This window comes from Cricetulus griseus (genome assembly GCF_003668045.3).
Source record: "Cricetulus griseus strain 17A/GY chromosome 1 unlocalized genomic scaffold, alternate assembly CriGri-PICRH-1.0 chr1_0, whole genome shotgun sequence".
Taxonomy (NCBI): domain Eukaryota; kingdom Metazoa; phylum Chordata; class Mammalia; order Rodentia; family Cricetidae; genus Cricetulus; species Cricetulus griseus.
In genome coordinates, this window is record NW_023276806.1 from 258392037 (window position 1) to 258414536 (window position 22500).

At 48.6% G+C, this 22500-nt stretch overlaps 1 protein-coding gene across 1 annotated transcript; it reads left to right on the plus strand.

The window, feature by feature from the left end:
• Positions 1-7350: 7350 nt before the first annotated feature.
• LOC100752142 (60S ribosomal protein L15-like) lies at positions 7351-8009 on the plus strand. The gene has a single exon (XM_035451680.1). It carries the CDS (start codon positions 7395-7397, stop codon positions 8007-8009), a length of 615 nt encoding a protein of 204 aa, XP_035307571.1. The 5' UTR covers positions 7351-7394.
• Positions 8010-22500: the final 14491 nt, after the last annotated feature.

A 22500-nucleotide genomic window follows, 5' to 3' on the forward strand; every position in this document is an offset into this window, starting at 1 on the left:
TATACCCAAAAAGTCAAAAAAAAAAAAAAAAAAAACCCACCACAGAAAATCACTCTAACACTTTGGGCTTGTAAAAAAAAAAAAAAAAATGCACCCTAATTTCAAAAATATTCAAATTGCTCTGGGGGTGCGGTGCTTCTTAGAAAGAAGAAACCCAACATTATTCTCTATTCTCACTGCTTCCCTAACTGAAGTACTTAGCCCCCTGCCAGCTGCGCAGCAGGTGCAGAATACACATTTGCTGAAGAAATGAATGAGTGACAGGTGGCCACTGCACAAGTGTGAAGACACAGGGAGCCGCCACCCGGGCAACAGCCCCGCCCCCTGCTCTGTGGACCCAGCTCTAACTTTTCAGTCCCCACCCCATTGTCCAAACCCCAGGTCCTGTAAGAGCTGCCACAGGTTTCTTGGGTATGAGCCAATGGTCCCATCTCCTACACATACAAATTCTGGAGTCCCCTAGCCTCAATAAAACACACTTCTTTGGGACCCTTAAAAGTGACCCCGGGGGATGCCTGGCAGTGGTGATACATGCTTTTAATCCCAGCACTGGAGAGGCAGAGGCAGGCAGATGTCTGTGAGTTCAAGATCAGCCTGGTCTACATTGTGAGTTCCAGGACAGCCAGGGCTACACAGAGAAACCCTGTCTTGAAAAACCAAAACAAGCAAACAAAAAAAAAAAAAGAGTAAGTGACTCCAGGAGAGTGAGGTCAGGATTTTCCAGTTCCTAAACGAGTTGCAGAGAAATGCTTGGGGAAGGGGAACACACGGAGAGAAGAGAAATTTTGTGGGTGGTCATAGAACTTCTTTGGCTTCCCTGTCAATGCAAGGACAACAGCACAGCCCTTCCCTCCAATGCATGGTGGGAGGGTTGGGTCCGACAGACAGCCAACAGCCGAGTACAGGCAGGCGGTGAGCCGCTGAGCCAGGCTGTGAGCCGCTGAGCCGCTTGTCTCCCTCCCTTAGCGCCCCCACCCCCACTCCCTCACCTGCTTCTTCCTCTTCCGCCTCACTCCAGCCCTGCTCTATAACCTCCTTCATGCAAACCCTGATTAATTTCCTCCCAGCTGCTAAGATGCACTTTAAGCTTGGAGGGAGAGGGAGACGGGGGTGGGGCTCAAGGCCAGTGGAAAGAAGCAGGAGCTGGGGGCTGCCACACCAGTGAGGGGCCCTCCTCACACAGAGCCTCCACACTCTGGCTGTTCCCACAAAGATTTAATTTGTGTCTTAATGGGCCTCAGCCTCCTGCATAAAAGCCCTAAAGTGCCTTTTTATTAAAAAAAAAAAAAAAGAAAAAGAAAACCATGTTGCTGATTGTATCTGCTGCTTCCTAGGGGAAGGCAGTGGGAAGAGCAGGGGACAGGGGACAGGGGTGGGGAGGGTTGTGGTGAAAAGCAGAGGTGGCTGACCTTAGGGCCACCCCTTTCTCAGATACCAGGCCTAGTAGGTAGTGAGGATTTGGAAGAGAACAGGGAGACCTCAAATACCAGAACTGTTTCGTGGGAAGAGCATCTGATGCCAACACTCAACACAATCCAACCACTAGCCCCAACAGAACAGCTCTCTTACTCCATCGGAAGATCTGTGGGCTGGTGTTCTAGGACCTTACGGGGCCGAAGGAGAGGTGTCACAATTTGCCCAGTTCATAGTTTGTCCTCTCTGAGGAACCTAGCTACTGCCACCCGCCACCCCCACTTCTCCCTCCCACACATAACCACCAAGTTCAGCCCCCTGGAAGCCCCCTTGAAGTTCTCTGCCAAAGAGCAATGAGCCAAGACCTTAGGTTCATTGAGACATAGCATTACAGCCGATTTAGTTCTGGATCTGCTCGGCTTTTATTTGTGATTGGTGAACCAGGGCAGCCTCCACTCTGTAGAATGAGTGAGCGCCCGCATGCAATGCCAGCACAGTGGGTTTATATGAGATGGGATCAAGGAAAGAGAGCAATAGGAAAAAACACTGAGTGATTGACATCAAATAACTTCAAGTCACTTTTTTGTAAAGGCTGAAGCAGAGGATCTTGGGGCTCAGCAGCTAAGAGTACATACGGTTCTTCCATTGCAGTTTCCATTGGGGGATTCCCAGCACCCACACCTGCGGTGGCTCACTCTGTCTCTAACTCCAGCCCACACAGACCCACACATGTACACATACATCAAAATAATAAACTCAAACAAAAAAGCAGAGGGGCTTGGCTGGCAAGATGGCTCAGCAGGTAAAGGTGCTTGCTGCTTGAGGCTAGAACATTCTATCCTCAGGACCCACATGGTGGAATAAGAGAACCAACTTTCACAAGTTATCCTCTGAGCTACAGATACAGGCTGTGACATGCATGTACCCCTCCCATAAAATAAATAAATAAATTTAAAAAAAAATTCAGAGGGTTCATCCCTATCTCACTGACTCAGGTAGACTAAGAACCTCCTATTTTTAGGAGGAACATCCCCCCTGCCGTTTGGATTTGTCAAAGTTTCTGTTTGGTTTTGAGCATTGAACATGGGTGACTCCATTTTGGTTTGGCCAGGTTCACCGTGGCCTGCTATAAGTGCTCAGTAAAGTCTCTCAGCCACTTCTGTATCTTTAACTCCTTCCAGAATCCCATCTCTTCCATAGCTGAAAAGCCCCTGCAGCCCCTTGATGAGTCAGACTTCTGAGCTCTAGAAAGGTGGTCAGGTCTCCCAACTGGGGAGGGCCAATCCCAACAACAGGAGTCCTAAAGTCTTGTCTTAGCTAGGTTTTCTATTGTTGTGAAGAGACAGCATGACCATGGCAGTTCTTATAGGGGAAAAACATTTCATTGGGGAGGCTTACATTTTCAGAGGTTTAGTCCATTATCATCATGGTGGGACTTAGTGGTGTGCAGACAGGCATAGTGCTGGAGAGCTAGCGGAGAGTTCCACATCTTGCACAGGCAACAGGAAGTGGACTGACTCACTGGGCGTGGCTTGTGCTCATATGAGACCTCAACGCCTGCCTTCACAGTGACACACTTCCTCCAAGACCACACCTATTCTAACAAGGCCACAGAACTATTGCTTGATACCAAGATCCACAATGTTCCAAACCTGTGAGGCCAGGCTGGCAGGCCCAACCATCAGGGAGGAACAGGTGTACCTGAGCAGGGGAATTCCATGTCAATCAAAATAATGCAGACCACCTAATGTATGGGGCAAGCCCCGCCCAGGACAAAGTGTCAGCATCTTCAGCTGATCCAACCCATCAAAGATGATCACAGCTGGGCTCTTTGATTGTTGACTGTTCTCTTGGAGAGGGCCACGAGACACTCACCCTAAGTGCCCACTCCCCACAACCAGATGTTCACAATTCTGCCCCAACTGTATGTGGTCTCAGGATATCTAGGAAGGGTGGAGTATATAGGAGGGAAAGAGCCAGGAAGGGGCTCCCTATAACATAGCCATGGGGAAGCTATCATCCCTGCTGAGTGCAGATGCTCCAGTGTGGCTGTTTCAAGGTCATTTGTGCCCCTTCCTACAACCCCTTACTCATTGCCCTGTAAATCTAATAAACTCATTAGGTCCTCCTGAGTGAACTTTGGTGTAATCATACCTCAGTTTCATGAAGACTTCAGAAGGAGGGGTAGATGTTTACATCTCCAAGGAAGGGATTTTTTAGCAATACAACCACAGACTAAAGTGAAAAGAGACAAGTGCCCAGCTCACCTTCAATGAGGCTTTTCTTATCTCACCATGCCAACCTTACTCCACTGGGTGTAGATAGATGATTGTGCCTACTGAATGGGGTTGGGTTGGGGGGAGCATGAGCCTGTTGGTTACACAACCAAGAAGTCAAAACAGGCAATAGGGAAGATGGCTCAGGTGTTAAGAGCTCTTGCAAAAGAGTGAGTTCATTCCCGGCACCCACATTGTGGCTCACAGCAGTGTAACTCCAGTTCCAGGTTACTCAGTGTCATCTTCTGGTCTCCACAGGCTCCAGGCACAGACATGGTAGTACACATACATACATACACTCATACATAGAAAATAAATAAGTCTTGCTGCCCTGGAACTCATTCTGTAGACAGGCTGGTCTCAAACTTAGATCTGCCTATCTCTGACTCCCAAGGGCTGGATTAAAGGTGTTCACCACCACTACCAGGCTAATAACTTGTTTTAAAAAACAAAGAAATCAGAATATCAACTAAGTTAGATGAACTTTCTTTAAGACTCTTTACCTTTGCTGTCCTAATTCTCCAAACTCTGAGAATGTTTACTTCTCTTGAAGTATTTAGTTGTGTATGGGTGTGCGCACACACTTGATTGTGGTCAACCTCAGGTGTTGTTCCTCGGAGCCATCACTGTAGTTTTTGAGACAGGATCCTTTACTGGAACTGGGGGCTCATAGACTGGACTAGGCTGACTGGCAGGCAAGCCCAAAGGATCCATTTGTCTCCACCTTTCCCATCCCCGGTTCTGAGATCTCTCTCTCTCTCTCTCTCTCTCTCTCTCTCTCTCTCTCTCTCTCTCCATAAATAAGTGTAATTTTAAAAAATTAAAGACTCTTTACTAGTAGCAGACAGCCCCCCACATCCCTCACACCCCAGGCAGCCAACATCCTTCTACCCCAACAAAAAAGAGGTTTCCTCTCAGGAAAAACCGAGCCAAAGGGTCTCTGCCATCAGGAACAGCAGGCCTGCTGGAGGATGAGTGTTGAGTAAGTTTGCTAGCTGGTAGGGCAAGCTCACACACACTGGAGGGCTGAAAACAAACAGAGGCCTAAAATCAGTGTCCTTCTTTGCCCCTTCTGGTTTCTAATGGCTTCGGTGTTCCTTGGCTTGTGGCCGTATCACTCCAGCCTCTGGCTTTGTCTTCCCATGATCTCATCTTTTCTGTAAGCTACTTACTTACTTGTAAGACACTTGTCACTGGATGTGACATCTGGGAAACCCTCATCCAGTTACATCTGCAAAGATTCTTTTTCTGAATAGGCTGCCATTGGAGCCTTTGTGGCTTCCAGGCATCCATGATGGGCATATTTGTTGGGGGAAGCCACTGTTCAATCCACTTTAGGCCCTAAACTGGGAAAGGGGGTAATAGGGAAGTCTGTACCCTGAACTGTGGGGTTGCAGCTCTTTTCCCCTTCCCACTTCTCAGCATCCTGAAAGGCAGGTTTCTACTCCCACGTGAGAGATGGGAGACCCACTTCAGAGAGACTGGCCTAGGTGGAAGTCTCCACACACCAATGCCAGGCTTCTACTAAGGAAGCAGCTCTGCCCCACCTGACTGCCTTCCACCTGAGAGAGCCTCGTGGAGCTGTCAGGTGTCTCCTGGCAAATAGGAACAGACAGTGAGGATCACCACAGGTGTATAAGAAGTCTCCAACCCAGTAGACAGAGACCACAGTGGCCACACGGGAGAGGAGGGGAGAGGGATGTGAAGAGACAAAAACCTCCTCAAAGAGCTCTCTTTTCCAAAGGAAGCAGAGCAAATAAACATACAGAGTTTATAAAGCAATTTAAAGCAAAATCCATGGGGGCTCAGCAGATAAAGGCATGTTCAGACAAGCCCCATGAGCTAAGTTTCCTGCCTGAGACCCACGTGGCGGGAGTGAGGTGTCCCAGAGGTTGTCCTCTGATTTTCACGTGTGTACTGTGGCATGTGCTTGCATACACAAACATACACACACAGACTAAATAAATAAATAAGCAAATAGAAGCTGACCTAGCAGTTAAGGGGAGATGGCTCAGCAGTTAAGAGTACGTCCTGCTCTTGCAGAGAATCCAGGTTCAGTTCCCAGCACCCACAGGCAACAAGCATCTGTAACTCCAGTTCCAGGGAATTCCAAATTGGATTCTGGCTTCCACAGGCACCAGACACACAAATGGTACACACACACACACACACACAGGCACTCATACACACAAGATGAAGTAAAGAAATCCTTAAAAACTATTTCCAGAGAAGGAGCTGGAGAGATGGCTCAGCAGTTAAGAGCACTGGCTGCTCTTCCAGAGGACCTGGGTTCAATTCCCAGCACCTACATGCCAGCTCATGGCTGTCTGTAACTCAAGTTCTAGGGATTTTGATACCCTCACACAGACATACATGCAGGCAAAACACCAGTGCACAGACAATTTAAATTAATTATATATTAAAAATTATTTCCAGAGAGATGGATGTGTGTTACATTTATGAAGTTAAAATAAGGAACTAGATGGGGTGTCATAGGGTTGTACACCCAGTACTTGGGAGATCGAGGCAAGAGAACCCTGAGTGAAAGGCCAGCCTTACATGCACAGTAAAAACCCTGTCTTAAAAAAACAATCAAACAAACTATAGAGTCATTAAGAAAAATAGTGCTTTTAAAAGTTAAAAAAATATGCTAAAAGGTAGCTTATATTCAACATGAGAGTCAAGAGGTAAATTTGTGGACGCTTCCCACTGAGCAAAACAAGCAAAGAGTGGGGAGGGAAGGGAGACAAGAGATAGTGAAGGTCAGCTGGGAAGGTCCAACAGATGACCTATAGGATAGCCATAAGTCATAAGCGTCAGGCAGGGAGGGGCATACCTGTAATACTAGCATACAGGAGTTTGAGCCTAGCCTGTACTACAGAGTATAATCTTGTGTCAGAGAGGGAGCGGGGAAGGAGAGGGGGGAGGAAAGGGGGGTGGGAGGGAAGGAGAGATGGAGGACAAACTATGGATATTAAAAACAAAAAAAGCAAGAACAGAAGAAATAATACAAGAAAATTTCCTAGAACTAAGTCGTTCTTAGAACAACTGAAAACAGGGACCAGAAAAGGGCTTTTACAAAGCTCTATCAATGTGAAGCTTCAAAAACACCAGTGACTTTTTTGGGGGGGGAAAACAATTTAAAAGGGGGGCTAACATGTTGGCTCAGTGGGCAAAGGTACTTGCTGCCAAGCCTGATGACTTAAGTCTGGCCCCCAGGACCCCCACAGTGGAAGAAAGAACTGACTCCCACAAGTTATCCTCTGACATTCAGGCAAATAGAGAGACACGAATACCTTCAGGCACATGCACAAAGACAGATGTAATAATATATTTTTTAAGTCTAAAACCTTTCAGTGACAAAATGGATTCTTCACAAAGAAAAAAGGAACCAAAATAGACTCAGGATTGTCAAGTCATAAGAGTGTAAACCTGAAGACAATAGGTCAAACTCTAAAGTTCGAAACACAGTTTCCAAGGTAGAGTTGTACGCCCGGCAAAACTGTCAACGAGGGGAATCAATAAAGACTTTGTACATTTTCAAATATACAAGCTGACTTGGTAATATCTCCTGTAGACACCTCCTCAAATATCTACGGAAAATAACCTCCCCCCAAAGGAGGGAGCCAATTAAGATAGACAATTTCATAGTTCAAGAGAAGGATTCCGTCCTTTCCTCTGGTGGCAGCCATCAGGTGAGCCAAGATGGGTGCATACAAGTACATCCAGGAGCTATGGAGGAAGAAGCAGTCCGACGTGATGCGCTTTTTGCTGAGGGTCCGTTGCTGGCAATACCGCCAGCTTTCTGCGCTGCACAGGGCTCCACGCCCCACCCGGTCTGATAAAGCGCGAAGGCTGGGATACAAGGCCAAGCAAGGTTATGTCATATACAGGATTCGTGTCCGCCGTGGTGGCCGAAAACGCCCAGTTCCTAAGGGTGCAGCTTACGGCAAGCCTGTCCATCATGGTGTTAACCAGCTAAAGTTTGCCAGAAGCCTTCAGTCTGTTGCTGAGGAGAGAGTTGGATGTCATTGTGGGGCTTTGAGAGTCCTGAATTCTTACTGGGTTGGTGAAGATTCCACATACAAGTTTTTTGAGGTTATCCTCATTGATCCATTCCATAAAGCTATCAGAAGGAACCCTGACACACAGTGGATCACCAAACCAGTCCACAAGCACAGAGAGATGCGTGGGCTGACATCTGCTGGCCATAAGAGCAGCGGCCTTGGAAAGGGCCACAAGTTCCACCACACTATTGGTGGCTCTCGCCGTGCAGCCTGGAGAAGGCACAATACTCTGCAGCTCCACCGTTACCGCTAATACCGGTGATGTTTGCAAAAATTCATACCCAATAAACAATTTAAGACCGTCAAAAAAAAAAAAAAAAAAGAGAAGGATTCCAGGGAAGAAACATGGAGGCATTTGTCAGATGAAGTTTCAGGATGGGGCTGGACAGCAGTCCTGGAGAAGATCTGCCCCAAATGCAAGAGGACGGAAGCATTCAGGAAAGATATCACCCCAAAAGCCAAGTAACCTGGCATAACGGATACTCCGAAATCCCTGGGAGGCTGAAGTAAGTGGGAGGGCCATCTGAGTTGAGGAGTCTTAGGGCAGCCTCGACAGCATAGCTAGCCCCCCACCTCACAGCCAATCGGACATCACTGAGGAAACACAAATGGCAAGATTTCCTGGTGCCTTCAGAGATCAAAAATTTGGGTTGAGGGGCTGGAGAGATGGCTCAGTAGTTAAGAGCACTGGCTGCAGAGTCCCATCCCCAGCACACATATGATGGCTCACAACCATCTGTACTTCTGGTTCCATGGGGTCCCATGCCCTCTGAAGGCACACACCTACAAGCAAGCAAAAAACCCGCACACATCTTTTTTTGGTTTAAATTGAATTCCTGATAAATAGTAAGAAAATGAATTAGATTGGTTTTTAAAATAGAAATAATAATTAACTCAATGAGAGAAGTAAGACAGTTGAAAACACAACCAGGACCCATTATTTTGTTCAGCCTTAAATATGTATGAAGCTGTAATAAACATCAAAAATTGATTTAAAAGTGTTAAAATTAGGCTGGTGAGATGGCTCACCAGGTAAAGAGACTTGCCATCTGGCTCAATGACCTGAATTCTATGCTTAGGACTCACACGGCAAAATGTGTCAACCGCCTCACAAAGATTTTCTCTCTCTCTCTCTCTCTCTCTCTCTCTCTCTCTCTCTCTCTCTCTCACACACACACACACACACACACACACACACACACAAAGTAAGTAATGTAATTTTTAAACTGATGAAAATACAGTTGAAGAACAAGCAGAGGGTAGGCTAATGGATGTCACATTCTATCTTCCATAGTACAAGACCAAGAGTCAAGACTTCAAAACTGTAAAATAGAAAAGTGAACAATATGTTTGGTGGTTGTTTTAAAATATCCGAAATAAATCCTTGAAGACAACAAAAACAGTTAAAAGTGGCCGCCTTAGGGGCAGAGCTACGGGGTGGGAAAGGTTTGAACGGAAATGGCGGTTTATAATGGGGCCTGTGATTTTTAACTCTTTAACTATGTGCATGCATTCTTTTAATTCATTAATTCATCATATTGAGAAGCATTAATTCATAATGTTTAGGTCTAATTAGCACACACAAAGCCCCGAGTTCTACCTTCAACACTGCAAAGCCCAGCACAGGGCGGCATGGGTGTAATCCCACCACTGGGGAGGTAGAGCCAGGAGAATCAGAAGTTCAAGGTGCGTTGGTGGCGCACGCCTTTAGTACCAGCACCAGCACCAGCAGGCGGATCTCCGTGAGTTCAAGACCAGCCTGATCTACAAGAGTTAGTTCCAGGACAGCCTCCAAAGCCACAGAGAAGCCCTGTCTCAAAAAACCAAAAAAAAAAAAAAAAAAAAAAAAAAAAAAAAAAAAAAAAAAAAAAAAAAAAAGGAAGGAAGAAAAGAAGCTCAAAGAAAAGAAGCTCAGATACAAAGAAAGTTCAAAGCTAGCCTGGGTTCCATGAGATTAACAATAGTCATATCATACTAATAGATGAAGCAAACAGAAACATGTGGCATTTCTAACCTTGGACTTTGGTTTCCAGCCCAACCCCTGTGGTGTCTTTTCTGTGGGGTCCTTAGTACCGTTTGTTCCTCCCCCAGCCCACTCTGAGGCCAAGTGAATGCCAGGTGTGCTGAGGTGCCCTCAGCTCTTCTCAGCAATTCTGCCCGGCCCCTCTCCCTTTCTCCATCTTGCCTGAAGTTCAGGCTGAGTGGGCAGGAGAGCCAATGTGGAGTCTGCCAGAAGCCTAGACTCTCATCTTCCATCTCTAGTTATCAGCCCTCTGTGTCTGCAGCTTTGGTACCTGCAGACTCAGCCATCTGCAAATACAAAATAATCGGGATGAAAGCAAACAGACTCAGACCTTTTCTTCTCATTATTCCCTAAACGATACAGTAAGACTACTGTTTGCAGAGGATTAGCACAGACAGGATGGTGTGCACAGGCTACACACAGACACTAGGTCACTGTAGGGAAGAGACACAAGCATCCTCAGGTTTTGTTATCTGTACGAGGACTTGGACCCAGTCCCTCATGGGCACCGGGAGAGAATACACGTTCCTCGTTGCTACGTTCTCCTTGCCGCAGTTACACATGATCACTAGCTTAGCGCCTGGAAGCAGCACAGATTTATTATTTTACAGTTCTGTAAGTCAGGCTCTGACTGAGCTCAAACCAAGGTGCCAGCAGGACTTCATCACTTCCTGGAAGCCCAGGGGAGCTTTTTCGGGCTTCTAGAAGCTGCTGGCATTCTTCAACACGCAGCCCAGTCACCGTCTTAGCACCCAAAGCGCTGCCATTGTTCTGAGACTGCACCAGACCATTTTTGCATTGCTCTCCTTGGTCCTGACTCCTCCTCCTTCAAGGACTTGAAATTATTTTGTAATTATATGGACATGTAAGCATCTATGTGTAAGTATGTGCATGTACACGTGGGTGCCACAGGGGCCAGAGTGTAACAGATCCCTTGGAACTGGAGTGGCAAAGCAGTTAGTTGTGAGCCATCTCATGTGGGAACCAAATCCAGGCAGGTCCTCTGGAGGAACCCTCTTCCTCGCTGCAGGCTCCACTCCCTGTCAAGACCAGGTAATGAACCCTTTATCCTGCCTGAAGGTCAGAGTCAATCATCGAATTCACAGAAACAGGGATCAGGTTATCAGCCACTTAGGGAAGACAGTTACCCTCAGCCTACCACAAATGTGGGTTTGTTTAGTACTCTGTGTGTGTGTGTGTGTGTGTGTGTGTGTGTGTGTGTGTGTGTGTAGGTGCACATGCATGTAAAGGACACAGGTCAACCTCAGGTGTTATTTCTCAGAAGTCCTGTTTTTTTGAGACAGGTCACCCATTGGCTCCAGATCCAGAGTAGACTAGGCTGGCCAGTGAGCCCCAGAAACCCCCCTTGGGATCACTAATGCATGCCACCATGCCCTAGCTATTTAGTGTGGATGCTGGAGATCAAATTCAGGTCCCCATGCTTATGCAACAAAAACTTTACCAACTGAACCATCTCCCCAACTCCCAGTTTTGATTATTTTAGTGTTGTATTTAAAAAATATTTGTCTGGCTGGGCGGTGGTGGCGCACGCCTTTAATCCCAGCACTCAGGAGGAAGAGGCAGGCGGATCTCTGTAAGTTCGAGACCAGCCTGGTCTACAAGAGCTAGTTCCAGTACAGCCTCCAAAGCCACAGAGAAACCCTGTCTTGAAAACCCAAATATATAATATATATATATACATATATATATATATATATATTTGTCTTAATTACTGGAGATCTTCCCCCCCCACCCACCCATACACACAGATACAAACACCCTGCTCTAGAACTTTATTCTGAGATGAGTGCCTTAGTCAGGGTTCCTGTCCCGATGATGAAACACGGTGCCAAAAGCAACTTGGGAAGGAAAGGGCTTATTTGCCTCACATACCCCAAGTCACAGTCCAATGGAGGAAGCCCACACAGGAACTCAAACCAGGAAGGAACCTGGAGGCAGGAGCTGATGCAGAGGCCATGGAGGGAGCTGCTACTGGCTTGCTCCTCATGTCTGCTTTTTTATAGAATCCAGGACCACCTGCCCAGGGAAGGCACTACCCACAGTGGGCTGGGCCCTTCCCCATTGATCACTAATTAAGAAAAAGCCCCACAGCCCTGCCTATCTTATGAAGGTATTTTCTAGAACAATTGAGGTTCCCCCCACTCAGATGACTTTAGCTTGTGTCAAGCTGACATAAAACTAGCCAGGACAGTAAGCTACCCTAACGTAGGCCCTGCCTGGGTTTTCTCCACCCTTAAGCCCAGCCCAATCAAACAACAAGAGCAGGAGTTGAGGATGGGGGGAATCGTACTACCCAGAATCCAGCCCAGTTCTAGAGGCCGTATCCCCGACATACATTCTGCTTCATTTTGAGAAGTGGGGGCTCAGGCTACTGAGTCCGTGATGAGCAGAAAAGTTACTCAGGTTCAATCTGCTTCTCAGGCACCCAGAGAGGAACCTGCACCCCGCCCCCCCCCAAACACACACCTGATCCTCCCTTGGTGGCTGCAGAGCCAGCAGCCTTACAGACTGATGGCACACGGGGGGGGGGCGGGGCTGAAAGCAGATCCGGGTACAGTTTGAAGGTCACTGACAGCCAGCAAAGCCACCGAGGGGGGGAGGGAGGGACACTAGAAAGAGGCTGCCACTCTCCCCTTAGAGAGGCCCCAGGAGGCAGAGGTCTGATTCCAGCCACTTTGACAATGTCACCAAGGAGACTTGGGGGGTGGGGTGAGAAAGAAAGAGGGTATCCCACCCAAAGGCCGGAGGACGGAAGGGCTGACACAGTTTCAGGTGGAGGTTAGGGTGCAGCCAGGGTTCTCAGAATGGGAGTTAGATGGAGCTGGGCAGGCTGAACAACCTGTACATCTCCATGAGCCTGCCTGGCAATCCTCAGAGCGAGCACACACACACACACACACACACACACACACACACACACACACACACACACACACGCACTCACGCACGCATGCACACACACACACCTGGCAATCCTCAGCGCGCGCACACACACACACACGTACACACACACACTCTCTCTCTCTCTCTCTCTCTCTCTCTCTCTCTCTCACACACACACACACACACACACACACACACACACACACACACACGGCACCCAACCATTCTCCTCCTCCCTCATTCACCTCAGCCTCAGTGCCAGCAGGCAGGTGGGTCATTCACATTTTACAGGTGAGAGAACTGCATTCTGGGATATGTGACTACTTCAGGTCAGAGTCAGTCAGCCTCTGGGCCCCCCAATTCCTCTCTTCTGCCTGCCTCTTGGTATCCCTCAGGAAGGGACAGGAGAAGAATGAAGACATGGGGATAAGTTCCCAGACTGCCACCCCTGCCTGGCTGACCGCAAGTGTTACTGTGGGGGCGGAATGTGCCCAAGACCAGCTCAAGACCAGCTCTCCTGCCACAGTTAGCACTCCTGGGTGCTGGCTGGAGTCTAGGGGAGAAGCCAGCATGAGCATCCCTACAGGCATGGGTAAAGGCTGGAGCAGTGGCCTCCTGAGCACCCTACCTCTGGTATCCCCTCCTGCCTTGTTTACAAGAACCCATCACTTCTGAGAGACTGTTCCCAGGAGGGTGATCCCTGGCCAGGGGAGAGCTGGCTTAAGATTGTTGAGGGAGAGGTTTCAGCCCAGGTGGCTTGGGAATCCATTGTGCACATACCTTCCCCCCGCCCCCGCCCCCACCTGCACTCTAAGGTACCTTCCAACGCTGCGGGGCACCAGGCAGGGACCTGGCAGATATTGATTGAATTTACTCCTCTGTCCCCTGCTGTGGCAGAGCCCCAAGGAAAAAATTTCTTCCACAGAAGTACTGGGAATAGGCTTCAGCATTTAGAAGGCAGCAACTTCTTGGATCCTGTCTGCACTGAAGACCTTGCCACCTGGCCAGTAAGACCTGATGAGGAGCAGGGGCAAACAAGATGCTTCTGGTGGGGGGGGGGGCAGGGGGAGGGATCCCTTTCTCCATACCCCCAGGGACCAGCATGATTGGCAGTTCCCATATCAGGTGTTCCCTACAACTTGAAATGATGGAGGAGCAGTTCCCTCCTCCCCGCACCCCAAAGCTGGCTGGTCAGAATCACATGGTCACGAAGACCAGGTCTCACTAACAGGTGGGGAGGGAGGGAGGTGCACCAGGCGACCCAGATGCTCTGCCAGGGGCGGGAGGCTGGAGGAAGGGGACAGAGCTGAGGGAGGGGAAAAGAGGAGAGAGGGTGAGAAATGACCCCTCCAGCACCAGCTGAGCAAGCCAGCCTGATAGGGCCACCTGGGGTCTGAGGTCCACATCCTAGCTATGCAGAAGCCTGGAAAGGCAGTTTGCAGCACGAACAGGCACTTCTGTGAGCCTCTAGCTGCCTGAACCCCTCACTGGTGAGGGAAGGACTAGGATGGCACCCAGGAGGACTGGTGACCTAAAGGTCCAGAGGTCTTAGTCCAAGCACACCAAGGCCAGCCCCTTGCTTCTTCCCCTGGGCCCAATCAGACGCTTAGCACTCTGAGTTGCCAACTTATTACTCAGAGGGCCTGGAGCTGTTGACCCACAACTAATCACTAATGGTTTGCATATTTTGCATATCATTTGCATTCTCCTGAGGCTCTCTGCAATCACTCCCTAGAGGCCCCTCCCTCGTCTCTCAGGGCTCTCTCCCTCTGCTCTCAGTATCCCTCATCTCCCTGCTCTGCAAATCCCTATCTCCCTGCCCTGAGCTTTCACCAGGAACAGGTGGGATAGGTCAGACCTCATCCTCTCTGACTTGAGGGCCCAGACGAGCAGCTGTGGAAGCTGAGCCCACCTTGCAAGGAGGTAGCTGAGATCTGCCTGGCGATTAATCTTCCTGCTAATGGAGGCTTCTCCGCCACCAGGGCTTTTACGGAAACTCAGGGAAGCCCTTTAGGGTCATCAGCACTGTCTCTGAGGTCCTTAACAGTCTCATTAGCGGTCTTCCACCTTGCAATTAGGGGCCTCTCCTCTAAATGGCAATGAAGGGGGAGAGAAGTAAGGGAAAGGTGAGGCCCCCGGGCTCTGAACAGAACTCCTGCAGCTGGCACCTGCCCACCCCGTACCCTTGCTGAACCTTGTGACTGGAATGAAACCATGGCTGCCTTTCTTCCTGAGTGTGTATTTCAGCAGGAGAGAGCTGGGCACAGGAGGAGAGCAGGGTCCTGATCAGGCCTTGGGGAAGGCCACCCAGGCCACCTCAGCAAGACAAGCTGAACTGCATCTAGACTCCCAGCCTCAGGTCTCCTCTTTGTGTCCCCCAGCACTGGGGAAGACAAGCATTGCTCCAAGACCTTTAGGTAGCAGGCAGGCTACCGACCTAGTGAGGACTACAACCTCTAAGGTCAGAGGTCATATGTGACTGTACCTTGGGTGTTCCTTATCATGCCAAGATGCTGGAGCCCTCCAGTGTGCTGAATCAGACCCACCCATTGCTGTTCCCGGGGGTTTAAGGCAAAGAAGCATTGTTTTCTGGGGAGTCATGTGAGGAGTGGCTGTGGGAGGGGCCTGGGTGGGGATAGTGTCTACTAGGTCCAAAGGGTTGAGTCCAACAGAAGCCTAGGCCGGGAGCCAGGTCCTCTGCAACCCACCAAAAGGCACAAAGATGTAAGAAACATGTTTTGTTCTCAGTAATGACCCATCAAAATGCAAAAGTGAGGGCTGGAGAGACAGCTCAACAGTTAAGAACACCAGCTGCTCTTCCGGAAGATCCAGGTTAAATTCTCAGCACCCACAAGGCAGCTCACAACCATCTGTAGCTCCAGTTCTAGAGAACCTGGTGCCCTCCTCTGGCTTCCTCAGGCACTATATACACGTGGTACAGACATACATTTAGGAAAACACTCATACACACAAAATAAAAATAATTTAAAAATCTTTTTCTTTAAATGCAGGAGTGAACCAGGTATGGTGGTGCAGGCTGGTAATTCCTTTACTTCAGAGACATTCAAGTCAGGGTCTATAGTTCTAGGCCAGCCTGGGCTACGAAGTGAAACCCTGTTTCAACAACAACAAATATATATATATGTATATATATGTATATGTATATATATATGTATATATATGTATATGTATATATATGTATATATATATATATATATATACATATATATGACTCTATCTGTGTGTGTGTTATATGCATTTGAATACTTATGTATCTACCACACATGTGTGTCTGAGGCTGGATACCTTCCACTATAGCTCTCTGTCTTACTCTCTCCGGACAGGGTCTCTCACTGAACCTAGAACTCACTGTATTTTGGTTGTATTGGCACCCACAGCCGAGCAATCCTCCTGTCTCCACTCCCATTCCTAGCACTGGGGTCACAGATGAGTGGCTATGTAACTTTTTGATGTGGTGCTGAGCATCTGAACACAGATCTTTGGGATTACACAGCCAAGTGCTCTTACCCCATAAGTTGTCTCCCCAGCCCTGAGTCCAATCCCATAAATCATTGTAAGACTCATTTTCCTGTCTACAACATGGCTGTCTGACCTGACAATCTAAGAAACTTAAAAGTGACAGAATTGGGCCTCAGATAACAGCTGTGGGTGACAGCAGAAATTAGGGTAAAATTCTGCTGTTGGGGGTGACCTGTTGACCTAGGTCACCAGCCAATTGACCAGCCTGGTCACCAGGTTGACCAGCCTGTAAATTCTATAGAATTAACTCTTTTTTTGGCTCCCTACTGGGAATGGCACCTACTGTTTGTCAGCCACCCTGCTAGACAGTTTTCACATGTCCGCTCATTTAATCCTCATGGGTTAATGGACACAATATCTTCCCTCTTTCCTGCTTTATAAATGATGGGATTGGACCTCAGAGAAGCTAAGTGCTTTGTCCAAGGTCGCACTGCCCCTGATGTGCCGATCGCCAACAGGTGCAAGAATGTTCATGAAGCTTTATTCATAGAAATAAAAAAAAAAAAGGAGCCCAACTACCCACCACCAGGAGAGCACTTTAATGAATAGTAGTTTAATGGAGAACTTTAGAACAAAGGAAAGGAATGACGGCTGCAAACAGCAGCATAGACAGCAAACGGACATCATGGCAAACAAAGAAGCCAGGTTCAGCATTGTCGGATGGATTCTATAAAGTACCAGTAACAAGCAGTCGGCAGTTCCCTTGTGGTATCTGGGACCTGGGGGAGCATAGAGAGTCATTCTGATGTGAAGGAACTTCTTTTTTTTAATTTATTTTTCTTTTATGTTCATTGGTGTTTTTGCTTCATATCTGTCTGTGTGAGGGTGTCAGAAGCCCTGGAACTGGAGTTACAGACAGGTGTGACCTGTCATGTGGGTGCTGGGAATTGAACTTGGGTCCTCTGGAAGAGCAGCCAGTGTTCTCAACTGCTGAGTCTTCTCTCCAACCCCATGAAGGAACTTCCTGAGGTCCTGGGGGGGTGTTCTCTACCTCCACTTCAGACTTTCATGGTTATACCGTGTGTGCATATGTGCACAACGTCATCCAACTGCATCCTTGACATTTTCCTCTCAAAAAGACAAAGCAAAAAAGGGCCAGCAAGGTGGTCTGCTGGGTCAAGGCACTTGCCACCAAGATTGATGACTTGAGTTTGCTCCCTGGGACCCATAGGGTAGGAGAAAATCTACCCCTGTAAGTAGTCCTCTGAACTCCACACAGACAAATAAATAAATAAATAAATAATGTAAAAAATTAAGATAAAGCAACTAATTGTGATATATATCATCTTCAAAGATGCACAGTCAAGGCCAGTAAGGTGGCCCAGCAGGTACCTGAGTTTGGTCAGTGTAACCCTTATGGTGGATGGAGAGAAAATTGTTCTCTGGCTTCCATACATGCCACCCTACACACACTTAAGTAAATAGATAATAAATGTAAAAAAAAAAATTCAAGATGCTCAGTTAAGAAGGCACCCAACAAGTTAACTGACTTTGCAACCTGGCTGGAGGGCTGGAGGGCTGGAGGTAGACCATATCCACTTTCCCTGCTCCTCTTTGGAAAGACAGGTCCCCGTGTCTGCACACCCTGGGACTAGATCAGCACCTCATGTACCCAGAACCTCTCCCCAAGTGAAGGTGCTGCCCAAGGAGGGGAAGAGGACCAGATGGACGAAGAGGAGAGCAGGAGGAGAGAGGAGCCAACAACGGGAGGGCAGGAGCTCATTTGCTCCAAGCCTCCAGTGGTCCTGAATTGGATGGGTTACATTTAATGAAACCTTCCTGGGCCGGTGGGTAGGCAGCACTGGGCTGACAGACGCCTGGGAGGCTAGGGGAGACAGAGCCATTTCTATGCATTTTGATGGATCATGAAGAGAGCTGCCTTGAGAGCTCAATGAGATGCTGCTGCATGTCCTGGCTGGGGAGGACCCAGAGGCCGGCTCAACGGAAGATCTTCACCAGGATGCAGACTGCTGGCCTGGGCTTCCAGGCCCAGCCACCCCAGTTACCAGGCTTTGGCCCAGCCCTCCCACGCCTGGAGATCACCCTGCGCCCCTCCCCCTTTGCCTCCTCCTCCCTCCCATGAGTTTTCTTCTGTTTGCATTTCTGATCCTCTCCGCCCCTCCCTGCACTCTGCTTTTCTCTCCCCATTTCCCCTGTTGCTATCTCTCCATCTCCATTTCGCATCACTTCTCCCGCTGCCTCCTCCCCCCATTCCCCGGGCTAGCCCAATATAAATAATAGAAATTAATTTGTCAGCCGGCACACGTGGCCCAGCCGGTGCAGCAGCGAGCGAAGAAGGAAAGCTGGTTGAAATAATTATTCTTGACTAAAGAAATCATTCCTTTGATTCCTGGAGGCTAATGGAGTGAGAGCAACCTTTGACCAGGCTGCAGTGATGGTGGTGGCTTAGGGAGGACAAGTGGACACTTCCGGTAGCGTGCAGAACACCCACCCCCTCCATCCATCTGCTTAAAGGTCAAATGAAGTGTGGAAAGCCACTCTCTGGGTTAACATAGTCACAGGTACTGTTTGAGGCAGAATTCATCACTAGGACTGTGGCTCCTATTCTTAAATTGGAAGGAAGGAGTGCTGTCCCCAGCTCAAGAGGAGACAGGGTCACCACCCCCCTCGTCCTGAAAGGGGAAGGTATCTTATACTGACCTGGGCTCTGCAGTCTGCCAGGCGCTGTGCTGGACTCCAACTCAGGTGCATACGTTTAATCTTGGAAATCGGCTAGGAATGAAGTCAGCCACCAATTCTTGTGTAATTGAGTGTATCATGTCAGCAACCTAAGGCTAAATAAAGGAGGCCCACCAATGCCTGCGGCAGACAGAGCTGAGTGAGGAGTGTCTGTCACCGCAGGAAACCCAGGGCTCATTCCCAGGCTTAATGGAAGGACTATACATGAAGAGATGAGGGGCAGAGGTGAGGATGATGTTGTGCCTCGGGCTGGATCCCTTGGCAGGTGTAAAGAGAAAAGGAAGACGCCAGCCCCAGAGCCTGGTGAGAGCTCTGGCAGTAAGAACAATGACGGCTGAAGGCTGAGCCTTAGGAGGGAAGAGCTGTGCGTGACCGGCAGAGAGAGTGAGGCTTAGGACAGACATCTGGCTCGCTCTCCTCCTGCCCTCACATGGGCCAGTGTCTCCCACAGGTAACCCTGACCATCCGTCAAGGCTGTAGGGAGGGCCAGGTGTCCTTCAGGCCGTCAAGCAAAGAGGAGGAGGAGGAGGAGGTCGGAAGTGGATGGGAGACAAGAATACTTAGTGCTAAGTGAAGCCAAAGGGCTCTGCTGGAAGTCCAGTAGGTCCAAGACTGGGGACTTTGGAGGGAAGAGAGAACCCCACTCTTGGAACTGAATTTCTGTCTGATGGAGAAGAATTCTTTCTTGGGGGAGGTGCCAAATGGGGTCCTTGTACCTGACCAGAACACCGAGATAGTTGGCCGGATAACCAAATATTGGAGACTGAATGTTTGAGTGTGGGAAGAGAGGCCAGTAAGATGGAAGAGGGGAACCGAGCGGATAGTGTGCACAAAAACACCTGGGAGGGAAGAGGTAGGAAGAGGGACAGACTCCAGAGGGGAGAGGTCAGGAGTCAACGACTGGCTGGGGGCTGCCGTGGTGGTGTCCCCCAGGGTCTCCTGATGCCTAAGTCTTCCCCCTTTATGTGCAGAGGAAAAGACTGTGATTAGCCAGGAGTGGGTGGCGGGGCTGCTGAGTGCTGGAGCACCGAGCTTGGAGCTTGGCGGACAGAGCACCCAGCTGGCCTCCCTGCTGCTCCTGCGGCCCTCATCCCATCCATCTTCCTCGGCACAACAGCCACCGGGATCTTCGGAAAACAGAAGCCCGATCCTGTCAGTCACGCTTGAGCCTCTTGGATGTTCCCCACTGTACAGATCACTGCAAAAGTCCTTCACGGTTGACAGGGCCAGCCCCATGGCTCCCCACCAGGCCCCCACACTGAATTACCAAGTACCCAGAAGGTCTGCTGCTGGCCTCTGATGCAAGCTTGTCCCTTTGCTCCAAAAAACGCTCCCCTCCCAAGCTGGGTGCAGTGGTCCATGCCTGTAATCTCAGCATTCAGGAGGTGGAGGTGGGAGGATAAGGAGTTCGAGGCCAGCCTCCGACATTATATAATGAGTTGGATAGCTGAGCTACAGGATACCCTGTCTCTTAAAACCAAACAAACAAACCACCACCAATACACATAAAATAGCTTCCTAAGGCTTGGGAGATGGCTCAGTGCTTAGGAGGACCCCGGTTCTGTTCTCGGAGCCCATTTAGCGCGGTTTACAAACTGTAACTCCAGCTCTAAGGGATCCAATGCCTCCTTGTGGCCTCCACTGGCACTGAATCCATGTGCACACACACACACTTTAAAGCAAAATCTTCCATAAAACTGTTTTTGAGATTTATTCATTTTTAATTTATTTTTGAGATAATAGTTTCACTGTGCAGCTCTGGCTGGCTTGGAACTCATTATGTAGACCAGACCTTCGTTAGGAAAAGCCTACAACTTGGTAAATGCTTAGGAAAATTGAGGACAGAGAGAGACATTTGTGACACCCTAGGGAAATTTGCATGCTTTTAGTGAGATACAACATATATGTATTAATGTGCGTAACTTAAATGTACAGCCCAGCGAAGTTTCACACACACATGCACTCACAGATCAAGATATAAAGTCTTCACCCAGAGTGGTGGTGCACGCCTTTAATCCAGCACTCAGGAGGCAGAGGCTGGGGGATCTCTGCGAGTTCAAGGCCAGTCTGGGCTATAGAGTGAGGCCCTGTTTCAAACAACAACAAAAATATATAAAATATGTGCACGACCCGGTACCTCAAAACAAGTATACCTTTACACACACACACACAGCCAAAAGTAGCCACAGTTACAAAAGTCAGTTCTTAGAAAATTGTTGTCTGTCTTGGAACTTTATGTAAATCATTGCGTTACAGTCATTTGTATAAATGGAATCATATGGGGTCTGTTCTGCCTGGTGCCTTTACTCAGCCTGAATCACATCTGAGAGATGCATCCGCCTTGCAGACACTTAGCGCAATTCTTTTTCATTACTGAGTAGAATTTCATTGTAGGAGTTGGGGATGTAGCTTAATAGTAAATAACTTGCTTAGCATGTTTGATCTCTAGCCCCACCAAAAACAAAGAAAAGAAGAGAAGGAAACAGAACCACAGAACCAAATATATCACAAGTTAATCGCTCCAGTTCTTATTAGACATTTATGTTGCTTGAAGTTATTGGGTTTGTTTTTTGTGTTCTTTTTTTTTTTTTTTTTTTTCAGTGCTAAGAATAGCATTGAGGGCCTTGGTCATACTTGGCAAGCACCCTGCCATTGAGTCACCTCCTCAAACTGATCCTTCACTTTTTTTTTTTTTTTTTTTTTTTTGGAGGATAGGATTCGATTTAGCACAGGCTATCTACCCTCTAGCTCTCAAGTGTTAAGATTTCGGGCATGCAGCGCCACATCCAGCATTGGCCGCTATTAGCAAAGCTGCTGGAAATATCTATGTATCTGTTGGCTGAGGAATCCATTAACATTATTTTCAGACACGTACTTGACTTTTAAATGCAACAACAGACCACTTTCCACTTCTTCCTGCTGGACGGCCCCATGCTGGGATAAGATTGTTCCATAGCCTGGGTCTGTCTGTGGGAGAAGAGAGCTCCCACAGCTTCAGGTCTTGCCTCCTGCCCCACACAGATCTCATAAGACTCCAGCCGCAGTCTTGGGTCTCTGTGCCACTGGAGCTGAAGCAGAAAATGCAAAAACAAGTTTTTAAAACTGCTTGGCTGTCCTGAGAGTTGATTGTTCAATCTGACAGAATGGAGATCACCTGGGAGATGTGCCTCTGGGCTTGCCTGTGGGGACTGTCTTGATTTCAAGAATAGATGTGGGGAGACCCATCTTAATTGTGAGTCGGGCCATTTCCTGGCAGGGGATCCTGGACTGTGTAGGGATTCTGAAAGTGAGCTGAGCGCTAGCACGCTTGCATTCACCACTCTCTTCCAGCCTCGGATGCAGTGTGAGGAGCAGTGTGAGGCCCAGTGTGAGGCTCAGTGTGAGGCCCAGTGTGAGGTGCAATGTGAGGCACAGTGTGAGGCCCAGTGTGAGGTGCAATGTGAGGCACAGTGTGAGGCTCAGTGTGAGGAGCAGTGTGAATCTCAGTGTGAGGCCCAGTGTGAGGTGCAGTGTGAGGTGCAGTGTGAGGTGCAGTGTGAGGCCCAGTGTGAGGCCCAGTGTGAGGCTCAGTGTGAAG

Bases quoted from the DNA above. Each gene is read 5' to 3' on its own strand.
- LOC100752142 (XM_035451680.1), top strand. From the start codon at position 7,395: ATGGGTGCATACAAGTACATCCAGGAGCTATGGAGGAAGAAGCAGTCC.